This window comes from Azolla caroliniana, unplaced genomic scaffold, assembly GCF_043228905.1.
Source record: "Azolla caroliniana isolate FFs.n. ecotype wild unplaced genomic scaffold, voAzoCaro1.0.p SCAF_4, whole genome shotgun sequence".
Taxonomy (NCBI): Eukaryota; Viridiplantae; Streptophyta; class Polypodiopsida; order Salviniales; family Salviniaceae; genus Azolla; species Azolla caroliniana.
In genome coordinates this window covers 19,105,791-19,119,839 of record NW_028230439.1, presented here as the reverse complement: position 1 = coordinate 19,119,839, position 14,049 = coordinate 19,105,791, and the positions used below count along the sequence as shown (strand labels likewise).

At 39.7% G+C, this 14,049-nt stretch overlaps 1 protein-coding gene across 1 annotated transcript; it reads left to right on the top strand.

The window, feature by feature from the left end:
* The first annotated feature begins 5,389 nt into the window (after positions 1-5,389).
* On the top strand, positions 5,390-11,898 carry PFD1 (PREFOLDIN 1). Its single transcript, XM_087318047.1, has 5 exons — positions 5,390-5,513; positions 5,651-5,704; positions 5,838-5,940; positions 11,216-11,310; positions 11,667-11,898. Exons 1-5 carry the CDS (start codon positions 5,493-5,495, stop codon positions 11,775-11,777), a joined length of 384 nt encoding a protein of 127 aa, XP_087174173.1. The 5' UTR covers positions 5,390-5,492; the 3' UTR covers positions 11,778-11,898.
* The last annotated feature ends 2,151 nt before the right edge of the window (positions 11,899-14,049 follow it).

Sequence of the window (14,049 nt, the reverse complement as noted above, 5' to 3'; positions counted from 1 at the left end):
CTTCTCTCCCTCCTCTTACTCCCTAGTCCAAGACCCCCGTGGTCCCGTCCTATCCGACACACCGCGACAACGTAGTTTGAGACATTGATCAAGACAAATGAAATAGGTATTGCTAACGATGTTTCGGGACATTTTTGCACATGATTCCAAAAGTTTCCTCAAAGTGTCAAAAAGAGAGAAAGAAAGATATATATTAACGTCTTCTAAAGAGAGATATATTAAAGAGAGAAAGTGTCAAAAAGAGGGAGAGAGAGAGAAGAAAGAAAGAAAGAAAGATGTATTAACGTCTTCTAAGGCCAAATTTGGCCCATGAGACAATTGGTTTACAACAATAGAGTATTTATCCAGTCATCATAACTAAAATAAAATTAAGTAAAAAAATAGAACTTAAACTAAAAGAGTTCTAGTAGTGTACAATATGTAGTATACTCGAAAGTGACTATACACTAAGCCTAATTTTATTTCCACCCAAGCCTCTCGAAAAGAAGTGGGGGGTCAAAGGGTCTTGATGTGGGTTCCAATGTAGAGAGTGCCCTAGCCATGGCTTCTAGGCGGTGTAGCTCACGTTCCCTTATTTTCAATATTGCTTCCACATCACGTCGAGTTGCTTTGAAACCCGGCACCCGAGGACGTCTGGTTCTTCTCTGGTTTTCTGCCTCATCAATGGAAAGGCCGAGTGGTGCAAGTGTGTCGGCATTCGTTGTCTCCTCAGGTTCCTGAAAAACTGCATTTGTTACATGTTCGTGATCATTAGCAACATTATTGTCATCATTTTGTAATTTATTCTCTCTGTGTTGTTTTAGCTCTAGAATGTATTTGCCTAATTTCTTTATATCTAGAGTATCTAATAGTTTGGGGAGGGTGGGAGACGGACCAAGTATGTCTTGGTATTTTGCCCTTATCTCGGCATAGGTTGGACACTTGCATGTAAAGTGGTACTCATCCTCTATCTCTATGTGACATAACCTACATATCCTTTCCTCCCTAGGGACTCCACTAGTACGGCCATTTTCAATCTCAAGTTGGTGAGATGATATTCTAAGTTGTCCAATGGCAACCCTTAGTGCATGTGGTAAGAATACATCTAGATATTTTGGCCGCGTGATAAAACCTAACTCAGAGAAGTGCATGAAGTGTTTCTTATAGTACGACATTTTAGATGGAAGTGGCTCTAGTGGGGTGATCCATTTACACCGAGTGTAAATTTGCCATATTTCTTGGCGTATTACTTTATTGCGGTTCTCATGAGAGATTAAGGTGTTATCACTCGTGTGGTTGTACCTAAGGGGAGGTAGGTTATTAATGTCTAGACCATTCGCAAGAAGCCAACTCACCATCATGCCATACCATGAGCTAGTATAGCCGGACTCATACAATGATCGAGAGGCCTTAAAGGCTTGATGAGATATTCTATCATGTGGTTGGCTATGTATCCTATCAATGAAGACTACAAGTTGAAAAAGTGCCTCTACTAGCATTGGGGGTAACGTGAACTCGGCCCTAATAATGTCATGTGGTACAGTCGATTTGCTTCGGAGTTGGCGTGATAGCATCATCACCAATGGTCTTTCTAATTGCGTCCACATGAAGGATGGTAATCCTGGAGCCCAAACCGCTGATGCATACATGAGGGAGGGGGTCACTAATGAGTCAAAGAGCCACCCTTTAGTCCGTGGCTCTTGAAAGTGTGCTTGGTGGCATTGTCTCTCTAGGAGTGAGAGGGATGCATGTCCTTTCGTGAGTCTATCCTTCGCTGCCTGTGTCATCGAAAATTTACCTGAGCGGGCACTAAAAGTGACTCCGAGATAGACGTACGATTCAACCACCTCGACTAGGCTATGGGAGATAGTTAGGTGACACTTAGCTCTAACTTGGGCCGATGTGTGGAAGATAAGGACTTTCGTTTTCCCTAGATTCACTACCAATCCTTGTTGTACACAAAAGTCATCTAAGGCATTAAGGTGCCTCTGTAGGTCGTGTTCGGATTCAGAGAGCAAAACTATGTCATCCGCATAGAGCAAGATACGAACCTGCGTATCCCCAAGGACCACTCCGGTGCCTCCCTCACGAGCAATAAAATCTGTGATCTCATCAATGTAGATCCCAAAAAGCGTCGGTGATAGGGGGCAACCTTGTTTTACACCAATAGTGCTAGTGAAACGATTGGATAGGCCACCTGGGCATCAGACACACCCGGACACTTGTTCATATAGTGTGTAGATGGCCCATACCATATCATCTGGTATCCTCAAGCTTTTAAGTCTATCAAACAACCGCTCTCTAGGGACTGTGTCAAAGGCTTTGCGGAAGTCCACAAAACAACAATATAATTTCTTCTTGCAAGCCTTAGTTTGGTCAATTAGGCATCTAAGTGTGAAGATATGATCAATAGTGGAAAAGGCTCGTCTAAAGCCAGCTTGTTCAGGTGCACGAAGGTTTAGGGTCTCCATGTAGTCGCTAAGCTCTGCTTCCATTACTGCACCATATAACTTAGCAAGGGTATGGCCTATCATAATGGTCCTATATGTATTTGGGTCCATGGGGTCCCCCCCTTTATGTATGGGGGCCACTGTATTCATAGTCCACTGTGGTGGAAAACCCTCCGCAAGGGCACGATTGAAGATTAGAGTTAGCAAGGGAGCTAGGCACTCTCTCGCATATATAATGTGTTCTACTCGCAATCCTGTATGGTCCATGGACTTCCTATGTTGTAATTTCTTTATGACCTTCATGACCCTAGAGGTCGTGAAAAGTGTCCCCGTGGTAGGCCGGGGTGTGGAAGGCATTGGAAAGGGTGGTTGGTTTGGGATTTGGTAAAGTCTCTCTGTATATGTGTGCCAAGTTTCGGGATCTTCGATGGGTGTTTGTGGTCTTGGCTCCCGTAGTCTCTTCCATGCCGTGGCGCAATCGCTACTCATGAGCATATGGTAGAGTTCCCAGTTAGGGATCGGCAACGGCTCGGCTCAAGCCTAAACCGTTTGGCTTAGCCGGCTTGAAAACAGCTTAGCGGCTCGGCTCGGCTCGGTTTAGGCTTGAACTTGCCTTAACGGTTTGAGCTCGGCTCGGCTTGGCTTGAGCCTTGCCAAACCGGCTCAAGCCGGCTAAGCCGGATAAACTGTTTAAGCCGTTTATAAACTTTAGAGAGGGGGAGAGAGACAACAGACAAGGGGAAAGAGAGAGAGAGAGTAAGGGAGGGAGAACTACATAGACGAGGAGAGAGAGACAGAGGGAGGGAGACAACATATAAGGAGAGAGAGAGAGAGAGAGAGAGACTACACAAACGAGGAGAGAGAGAGAGAGGGAGGGAGACAACATATAAGGAGAGATAGAGAGAGAGACTACACAAACGAGGAGAGAGAGAGAGAGGGAGGGAGACAACATATAAGGAGAGAGAGAGAGAGAGAGAGAGAGGAACTACATAGAGGGGAGAGACAGAGGGGAGAGAGAGAGAGAGAGAGAGAGAGACTACACAGAGGGGAGAGAGAGAGAGAGAGAGAGGAACTACATAGAGGGGAGAGAGAGAGAGAGAGATGAACTACATAGAGGGGAGAGAGAGAGAGAGGGAGGGAGAGTCGAGACCATAGACGTGAGAGAGAGAGAGAGAGAGAGAGAGAGAGAGGAACTACATAGAGGGGAGAGAGAGAGGATTTACATAGAGGGGAGAGAGAGGGAGAAGGAGAGAGAGTCGAGACCACAGACGTGAGAGAGAGTGGGAGGGATCATCTGAGAGAGAGAGGGAGGTAGGGAGAGAGAGAGAGAGAGAGACGGAGGTTTCTAAACCGGTTTCCAAGCCGGTTTGGAAACCGGTTTACAAGCCGTTTACCAAGCCGGTTCACAAACCGGTTTAGCATAAACCGGTTTAGCCTAAACCGGTTTGTGAACCGGCTCGGCTTGGCTCGGCTCAGGTTTGAGATCCTGTAAACGGTTTAGGCTTAGCCGGTTTGGCTTGGATCAGGCCAAACCGGCTAAGCCTAAACCGAACCGTTGCCGATCCCTATTCCCAGTATTGGGATGCCTCCCACGCTCGTCTCTTACGACGTGTCATCTTACGCATTTCTTTGCGAGCTTGTATGGAGGTAATACTACCATTGAGTTGCGATACTGTAAGTTGTCTATGTAGGTCCCTACAATCCTCGTCATACCATTTATTTTGTGGCATTGATCCTGATCTACCTTGATTTGAGTGTTTTGTATATGGAAAACTGCTAGCTGCTGCGGAGTGAAGGATGTGTGTGAGTTTTGTACTAAGGCTTTCTAACGGTAGGGAGGGATCAATGGAGGGGAGATGGGCCTGAACATGTTGAGAGTATATGTCAGAGAGCTCATGTGTGAAATGTATTGTGGTGTGATGGCATGGTTGACTAGACTTGGTGACCTTAGAGATATCACATTTTAGCTCGAAGTATAAGAAACTATGGTCTACGCCAATAGGGCATGGGGCCACTCGGAAGAGTTAATCATGTGGGTAGCTTCAGGGCGCCCTATTAGATAGTCAACTGTGCTTTCCCCTCCTCCATGTGGGAAACATGTGAGCTCTTCCGAGCCCGACCACTTAGCTAAACCATTATATATGACCATCTGGTGCCGACTGCCAAGTTCGAGCAGATGATGGCCAAAGCTCGTGGCGTCCGCACCTTGATCCTTTGATCTACATGTGGTGCCTATGTCTAAAGGATCAACATTTACCATTTCTAGGTTTCTATTCATCTGAAATACTGTGCATTGTCGGGATTGGGTTCTCGCATTGAAGTCTCCTACAAGAAATACTTCTCCTTGGGAAGAATATCGGATTATGTCATCCGATAGGGGTTCGTATGGAGAAGGCCCATGTGACATTCCTTCATCGACTAATCTCGTCAAGCCACTAATATTATAACGGGATCCTTTTGGAGGAAAGTAACAAATGGCGAAAAATACTGCATGGTCTTTACTTGTGGAGACTTTCACCCACATAAAACGAGCTTCTGGGTCTATCTTCGTTATTTCTATCCTATTATGTAGCTCTCTACGAAATAGTATCGCGACACCTCCAGATCCCCTAGTAGTGTGTCGACGTGAGGTTTGTCTAAAAGCGGACTCCCAACGGAATCCTTCGACCCGTGGGAGTCCTCTATTTGGGCTCTGATGTGTTTCTACCAAGAAAAGTATATCAGATACCTTTAGTATCTCCTCTAGGCGGCCGGGGTGTGCCCAAAGTGCGCCATTACAATTCCATAGGGTCATCCTAAGTGCATTTTCTGTCACATGGGCCACACGAACCCTTGTAGGTAAAATATTAAACTTTCTGGGCCCTAATGGGAAAGGGTGGCTACTTCTGTAAATATAAAAAATCTCAGGGCTATTCTGGTAATGGTTTCTCTGCAAACGAAGGCACCAAGAATAGAAGGCGCAGGGGAGGGGCGGGCTGCTGTGATTCTTCCTCTTCAGGAAACTGAACTGGGTAATTTCCTTGAGAACCCTCGATTATTCACACTCTTTCTCCCGAGTAACTAATGGCGGAAATTAACAAGGAGGTAAGAAAACATTACAGTGTTCTAACATTCTTCAGACAAGAAAATGCAAAACTTCCGCATGTTTTTCGTCCTTCCTTCTTTCTCCTTCACCTTCCTCTTCTTCTCATCATCGTGATGATCTTTCTGATTGGTTTTAGGCTTTCCTGGAACTTCAATCAAGATTAGTAGAATGCACAGGGAAGCTCAAGCAGGTAAAACATAACATGTGGGAATATATGCACATCCCATTCCCTTCATATTGTTGTGTTATATATATATATATGCAAATCACGTTTTTCCTTTATATTGTATATTCCATTGTCTGTTTGGATGCACTTGTTGTAGGTTCAGATGCAAATCAGGAGTAAAGAAGCAGAGAAGAAACGCATAATTCTTACACTTGAGGAGCTTGAAAGGATTTCTGAGGCAAATACCTATAAATCTGTTGGTAAGCTCTTGAAGAGTAGAATGTACACTTGAAATTTTGTAGAACATGTACACAACCTAAAAATGAAATGCTGCTATGTATGTATATTTGTTCATAGATATATGTGCATGTTGATTTATGTATGATGTGCACTGTGCATGTAATTTATTCATATCTCTGCATCTACATAAACATTTTTATATGTATGTGTATATATGTCTAGGTATATTTATGAGTACAGGTCTGTATGTATATGTTTTCCCCCTTTTGGAAATGTACATACATATATCAGTGGTAACTTTCAAGCTCACTTGGGCTCCACATGAAACCTGACATTTGCAAAAATGTAGCATTAAAGACCAATGCTACAAAAATTCTACATAAACTATCTATGAAAAAGTGGTAAGTTCTGAGGGCTCATTCAAATTTGGACCTTGATGATCAAATACAAAATTTTCACATGAAAACTTTATTTTAGCCTTCAAATTAATGTTTTACTTTATACGTATGCAATAGAATATAATTTATACCCCAAGGGATGTAAATTATTTCTTATTCTCACTTGGAACCATTAAAATAGTGCAAATTAAGATGAACTCATTTGAGACCCACATCCGTTGAATTTACATTCCAAAGTAGGACCTTTTTTTTCTTCCATAGTTGTGGCTTCAGGTTCTATGAATTCATGTTATGATTATTGTAGAAAGGTTTTCATATTGATTTGCTTGCAGAAAGATTTTTTATATTTAATATTGATGCTTATATATGTAGATGCTCCAATGGGCATAATCATTAACTTTTATAAATAAGGTGTGCATGTATACAATTGAAGGATTCTTTACAACACAACCACTTGTTATTGCATTGGTATGAAAATTGGAGTTCTTATTGGGGGTGAAGGGCAGCCTAGGCAGTTGTAGCTTAGGTGGTAGGCTTGTCCAGGAGAGACGTCTACATTCCTCAATGGCACTAGTAAAGTAGTGTAGATAGTGATATTTGGACCTGGGTGCATGAGCTAGTAAATACCTGTGTGCAATTGAGAGTGCAGATTTTGACCTTAGAAAAAATTAATGCTGTATGGGGTTGGGTCAAATATGTTTGGAAAGCATTGTTGAATGTATTCAAAGACAAATCATTTGATCAAAGTATGATACTCAATCTCCCAAACTTGTTTAATGATAAATCTGGGTAGTTGAAAAGCTCATCACATGCACTTCAATATCCTATCTCACTCTGAAGGGACTGAGAACTAAGCCATATGGAAGCAACGGTTCAGATGGCGAACATTAAGACGGGCTCAAAACGTCTCACAACTCAAGCTGACAACAGCCATGCAACACCTGTATGAATTTTCATTTTATCGCATTAAGGACAAGCACACTAGTTCATATGTAAAGCATTCATGTGTCCAAATTATGCAAAAGCGGGAATTTGACGATGTTATTCTGGCGTCAATTTTAATGTGCCATGAAATGCTTCCATAACTTTCGGCTACGTGCCAAACTCGGTGGGGGTAGGGTTTAAACCTGTAGTAATCAAGTCATGGGCTTGATGAGTGAGCCATTTACTTCACCCCACAAGCAAGCAAGCAATTTATCTCTCTAATGAATCCGAATTTCTTGTAGAAAAAAAGAAACCCATTCCCGCCCTTGCCCTTTAGGCCACTCTGCGAATCAAGACTTTATACCAGCTAGTGAGAACTCCCTTTACCTAATGCTGCCTTATGGGCTTAGGACCACCAAAAAACAAAACTGCCTAAGCAAAGAAAACAAAATATACAGACTACCTCCCGGCCTAACTTTTCTTTTCAGTTCCATCAGATGATGAAAACCGCTAATCATTGTATGCAATTTCTGGTTCCCTAGTTCAATGAAGAATATGATTTTGTAGTTATGCACATCATATATAGTACAAGGTGTGAAGCAAAGTCCTCTCAACATTTTTTCCATGTCATGATACATTGATGTTGGGAAAGGCCTCGTTCATAGATGAAAATATTGATGCATTGAGAATCAAGCATGTTGCATCCCATTATCCAAACCATTTTTTCATATCTTACATCCAATTTGAACACAAAGTTTTGCTTTTATGTGTCTTTTGGATCTTTTTGCTTGCCTACATGGGATTTTTTGCGCTTTAAGCATGTACTTGTCAACCGATTCCACAGACATGATCTCAATGGGAAGATTTCCCACCTGAAGGAGGGTGTATGGTAGTTGTTTCTTGGTTTAGTGAAACTTTGTAGGAAAAGGATTTTGGAAATTTTCATACTCTTTCTAATTAGACTAAGGGATGGTATCCCCCTGTATGTCCACCCCATAGAGAAGCGCATGTGTCACCAAAGTATCAAAGATGTATTTCTTGAGTACACAACATTGAATTTCTCTACCATTGCATATGTTCTCAAATGTATAATTAGCTCTCTTTCCCGCCGCTAAGTGACTAGTAGCACATTTGGAGGGTGTATGGTATTTGTTTCTCAACTTAGAGGAACTTTGCAAGAAAGTGGACATTTCAAACTCTTTCTAAGCAGTCTTAGGGATGTTATCCCACCATATTTCCACCGTATTGGAGAAGCACCAATACCATCAAAATATCGAAAAAGTGTTTGATGAGGTCGTAACATTTAATTTCTCTTCCATTGCATAAGTTCTCAAATGCATAATAAGCTTTCTTTGGCCCCTATAAGCGACATGTAGAACATTCATTCTATCCATGATTTAAGGGAACTTGAAGGCCAAGATATTTAAAGATTTCTACAGTTTCAAGTGGCTCATTATTGTACAAATGCGCGGTTTATCCTTATTTGAGCCCTTTATAAGCATTATTGTTTTTAGAGTTATTGACACTAAACTTTGTATGCACCTCATAAGCGTTTGTGCAACTTCTAAAGTATGTGTCAAAACCAACAGATTTTTTGCATAGAGCAAAAGCAATAATGGCTACATTTCCAATGGCAACTTCTTCAATGCCTTCTTTGTTTACAAACTTAGCAACCATTTGATCTAATTCAGCAACGCTTAGAACAAGTAGAGTTGGTGAGAGTAGTTATCCTTGCTTAACACCAATAGCGCTATTGAAAATTTTGAGATTTCATCACCTATATGCACGACATAAAAGCTTGTTATAGATTCAAGCAATCGCACACATATATCATTAGGTACCCCGAATGTGCCCCCAAAGATGATCACAACTTACCATATCTAAAGATTTTTTGAAGTTTAGGAAGCAACAATATAAACCCTCTAAAGTGACTTTCTTCCATTAACACTCAAAGGGTGACAAGGTCATTGATGGTGCTAAGATGTATTAAAAAGCTAGCTTGTTTGTAAGACCCTGCACCCTTTTCTTCAGTTCATGCACTTGGTTTTGATTCCATTATATATCCAAAATAGTTTGGTGTCTAAGTGGCAGGTAGCACATTCATTCCATTTATGATTTCAAGGAACTTCAAGGCCAAGGTATTTAAACCTTTCCACGTTTTCAAGTGGTTCATTATTGTACATTATGCATGGTTTATCGTTATTCTGGCTCTTCACAAGCATAATCTTCATTTTAGAGCTATTGGCACCAACCTAGTATGCATGCAATACCCAGAGAGAGAGAGAGAGAGAGAGAGCAAAATGGCCTGTAGATAGATATATATCTTTTTAACGTCAACAAGAGACTGATTGCAATCTATGAGACCAAGCAAGAGATTACATCTTAAAATGTTGTCTCGTCTTTGGGAACAACAAACTGAAATAAATGTAACTATGTAAAAAGGAAATCGAAATAGAATAAGACATGACTAAATAATCTTATCATCTATGCCTGTAAGATTCTCAAGTCTGTCTTCAAAAGGTCTCTAGCGTATGTTGATCCAGAATGGAGAGATCTCTGAAGCAAGGGAAACACCTATAGTGGTGGGAGATAATGTCCTTTATGTCTGACAAGGTCGGTGAGATTGTGATGAACGACAAATATTGCCCAATCGATAGTAACCATATTGCAAATCTCGCTCTTATTATTTCAAAGTACAATGACGAACATAGTGCTTTTCACACCCCAATGACACAATTGGCAAATTCCTAGAGGTGTTTATGCATATCTGCCTACTTAATTCTCCAACTAATGTGAAGAAGTTCCTAGTTGTCCTATCACTCTGTGTAGTGCATAGGATACATGTATGTCCATATAAGAGGGCCTGATGATGAATCCATCCTCTAGTGTGTAAGAAGTGTGTCTGATAATGGGCCATCTTCCTACTGAGAGATGTTGTGGGGCTGTTACATGTTATTTTGTTTTCGAAGTTGATAATATCAGTTTGAATCACTCTATTCTTTTCTACTTTGGTCATGGTTGGATGGGGACAACCCAAGCTATATTGGAGTGGATATAGTGCATTTATGCCTATGCCATGCTGACTCAAACCGTAGTTGCATTTCATCATACCAACAACGAATATCTCCATGTTTAGCAAGTTGTTTTGATGACATAGTGCCAACCTTGAATGCCTTTGATTGGGTAGCTCCCAAAGCCATTGGATATTGATCATTTGACAGGAAGAATGCCTTGCTGGTTATTGGGGCTGCTCCCATCTCTGGCTAGATTATATTATGGGGCATTGACACTTTGCTCCTTATCTTGCAGGCACTAATAATTGAGACTGAAGGTCTCTCTAAACATTTCCATCTATTTTCCTTGTTAAGACTTGGTCCCTAGGTTTCTACTCCATAGAGAAGAGTTGGTGTCACAATTGTATCAAATAGCCACAATTTAGTTCATGGCTCTCGGAACTGTTAATGTGCACATTGTCTTTCCATGAAAAGTCAAGCATAAGCTGCCTACCATAAGGAGAACCGTGGCTCTGGAATGCTACTCCTAGATACATGTAGGATCCTGTACATGCAACCTTTTCCTATCCCAAGAATAATTCTGGTTCTGATCTTGTTACAATGCGTGAGTGGTGTTAAACACCATCTTTTGTTTTATTTATGTTTACCGACAGACTTTTGTCCGTAGAGAGAGATATCTTTTTAATATCCATAGGAAACTGATTGCGATCTATGAGAGGGGGCCTAACCCATGGCAAGGAATGAACCTGGGTTCTCTCAATGTTATGAATTTGATGCTACACAGAGAGAGAGAGAGAGAGAGAGAGAGAGAGAGAGAGAGAGATTAGGTGGATGTAACATTGTATGTTTCTGATGCAGGAAGAGCGTGAGTATATTGCATGTTCAGATCGTTGATATCTTCTCCATTTTGTGTTTGTCTGGTTACATTTGGTCTTCAAGAGTTGATTTTTTGCCGTAAGGTGTCTGTAGGTTTATTCTAGAGCCCAAGGAAGACCTCATCAAGGAACATCAGACAAGAAGCAAGGAGTGTGAAACCACACTGAACTCCTTACAGGTCCATTTTTTTTTTTCTTTGCATCAGTTGAAACTATAAATCTCTGCCTTTACAAATTTTGTACTAGAATAATATTGGTACTTTGGTGTTTCCTCACTTTATTTTACTCTGGTAGCTCTTAAGTATTTGTCGATGTTCTCCATTTTATACTACAATATTGGGGTAGTCTGGTGAACTACTTGAAAATTTAAGGGTATTCTGGTGATTTTTGAAACCCTGGGTTACGGTATTTTGGTAGATGTCCAACTGTTACGGGTATATTTTAATAGTTTCCTTTGTTTTATATTTGAAGTGTAAAGATCATATGTTTTGGAAGTAGTTGCTTGTAAGCTTATATTGGGACTTGTTATCTATAGGCATCGTTAGAGTATCTACAGAGACAGATGAAGGAGGTTGAGAATAACTTTAAGGAGTTGTTGCAACAAACTCCAGCTTTAGTACAAGAAGTGATGTCGATGTCAGTTTAGCGAAGTCTATTGATATGATCAGCCTCCACATCAATGAGAGAGAAGAGGATATCATACTCATAACTTGTGATTGTCTATCTTTGTATTCTGACTAATATCTTTCACAAAGATTATGAATCCATTTGTCATCTACGAATTTTAATTCCAAGGATGTTGATAGTAAATTGTGGTTGGAAGGTCTTTAAGGCCTTGTGATGAATCAGATGCCATTCCAAGTCTCTTATGTTAGCTATAATTTGATGTATGTGCATTTGTGAATATACTTTATCTTTGTATGTGGTGATATCACTTTTACTGATTACCCACCAAAATTACATGGATGGATGCAAACCCCCAATTGATAGTGATCGCTTCACTTCAATGGCACAGTCCAAAATGGTAATTACTTCATATAAAAAAGCATAAGAAATCCACATTTAGGACTTATGCTAATCTCCATTTGTAGGGGATTCCTACTCATAGGATTTGTCAATATCTTAGTGAAACCTAATGTTGTGGAAGAAATAAAATATATAGGTATTCATGTTTCTTGTTATTGGTCATCGTCATCCATGCATGATTTAGCTTCCCTAGGCTGAAGTTGAATAGATCAAAATTGTGTAACCCAATTGTCGCCCCAACCAAAATACAAATCACCTTTCTTAGGCAATCTGTTCCTCACAATTTAATGTATCAAAACACTTGATGTTAACCTTACTAATTTGCATGTTCTAATTAATTAAAATGAACCACACTAAATTACCCACATTCATTAGTTTGCAAATAAATAAGTGTGGCAATCCCTCTTGTAAATTAGACTACGTTCATGTTGGTGAATATTTGATATATTTTGAATAATGCTATTTTACTATAAACATTTAGACTGGAATAGACTCATGCAAGTGAAGAGTTGATCGCTTTGAAATAGCGTTATGTTTTGATGAATAGAATTATCACTATAAACATTAGGGTGAAACTTATTAGAGCTCTCCCTAATGCTATATGTGAGAGGTGTGTCTCCTCAAATTATGTAGGGACATAATTAGGCATGTAGTCACACAAATATAATTTAAATAGGAACATAAACCAGTCTAAAATTAGAAAGACTATAATTACACATTCTTCAATCTAGACAAAATCGCAATGTAGCTACGGAGGTTTTTTGTAATGTCATAATATGTTGAAATAGAGTGATCCTCACTTATTCATTTTCTACGGTACATATTCTCATTTAAATTGTTAGTGGCAAAAGTTCAAATATAAGAATGATTTAACTTGCAACTCTTTCACAAAAAGAGAATTCAATATTTGTAGTCTTTTTTTCCAAAAAAGAGCTACTTTCCCATTAGTTAGGAGAGATTTTTACAGAAAGACTATACATTAATTTTTCTGATAGGAATATACATTAAAAGGTAGAACTTTAGAGACGTATAGTTAGATAGATAGGGACCAAACATGCATGTTGAAGATGAAGCGTGTTTGAAGATGAAGTCGAAGAAGAGAGAGGATTTCATAGATCATGGTTGTCATTGCCATCATATTACATTACTTTTTATATTAACTGTAAATTGTAATATAAGGAGTACTATGGGATTATTGTTAAACTATAAAAGATTGTCCTATGGGTAAGATTTATGATCTCAAATTTACTGGAGGTAGCTTTTTTTATAATAATGCCCTTAAGACAAGAGAACCATTGTACATGAAGAGGGTTACTCGTGATTTTATGGGTGTTTGTGAATGAAGAGGTACAAACATGCACACACACATTTGTGAATGCAAGTATGGATTCTGTATGGAGTTTGGGATAAGTTTTCCTGGTTTTAGTATATATGTATACATCCTTATACCATTGGTCATCGAGTAACACTATTTCATATTATGATTCCATAATGTACGAAGTCAGTTAGAACGTGTAGCTTGTCTACAATGCTTCCAAAACATTATATTTCTCGATAACACAAAAGATCAATGCTCAATTTTTATTCCTTAGCAATGGGTCATGTTGTAATCTCATGATATAATGCCATTGATAACACTCTTAGTTTATTAGGTATAGTGCACATGTCAAATCTATATACACTATCTTCCAAGCTCTTAATGTTATGTACTATATACATTTCAATGCATTTTTTATTTACATACTAGTACTATGGCCTAACTCTTTCTATATAAATACATTTTCTTTTAGTAATATTTACTCTATCAACATCAACATCATCTTTACATAACAATGGAAAGAGAGTAAGTTGTGGTGAAGGAACACATGAAACAAGGGCACCAAGGCGTAATT

What these genes read in the sequence shown, in the direction of transcription:
- PFD1 (XM_087318047.1), top strand. Translation starts at nt 5,493, where the DNA reads ATGGCGGAAATTAACAAGGAG. An exon ending in TGGCGGAAATTAACAAGGAG is followed by an intron (nt 5,514 to 5,650) that starts GTAAGAAAACAT and finishes GATTGGTTTTAG; the next exon opens with GCTTTCCTGGAACTTCAATC. An exon ending in AAATACCTATAAATCTGTTG is followed by an intron (nt 5,941 to 11,215) that starts GTAAGCTCTTGA and finishes TTTTGCCGTAAG; the next exon opens with GTGTCTGTAGGTTTATTCTA.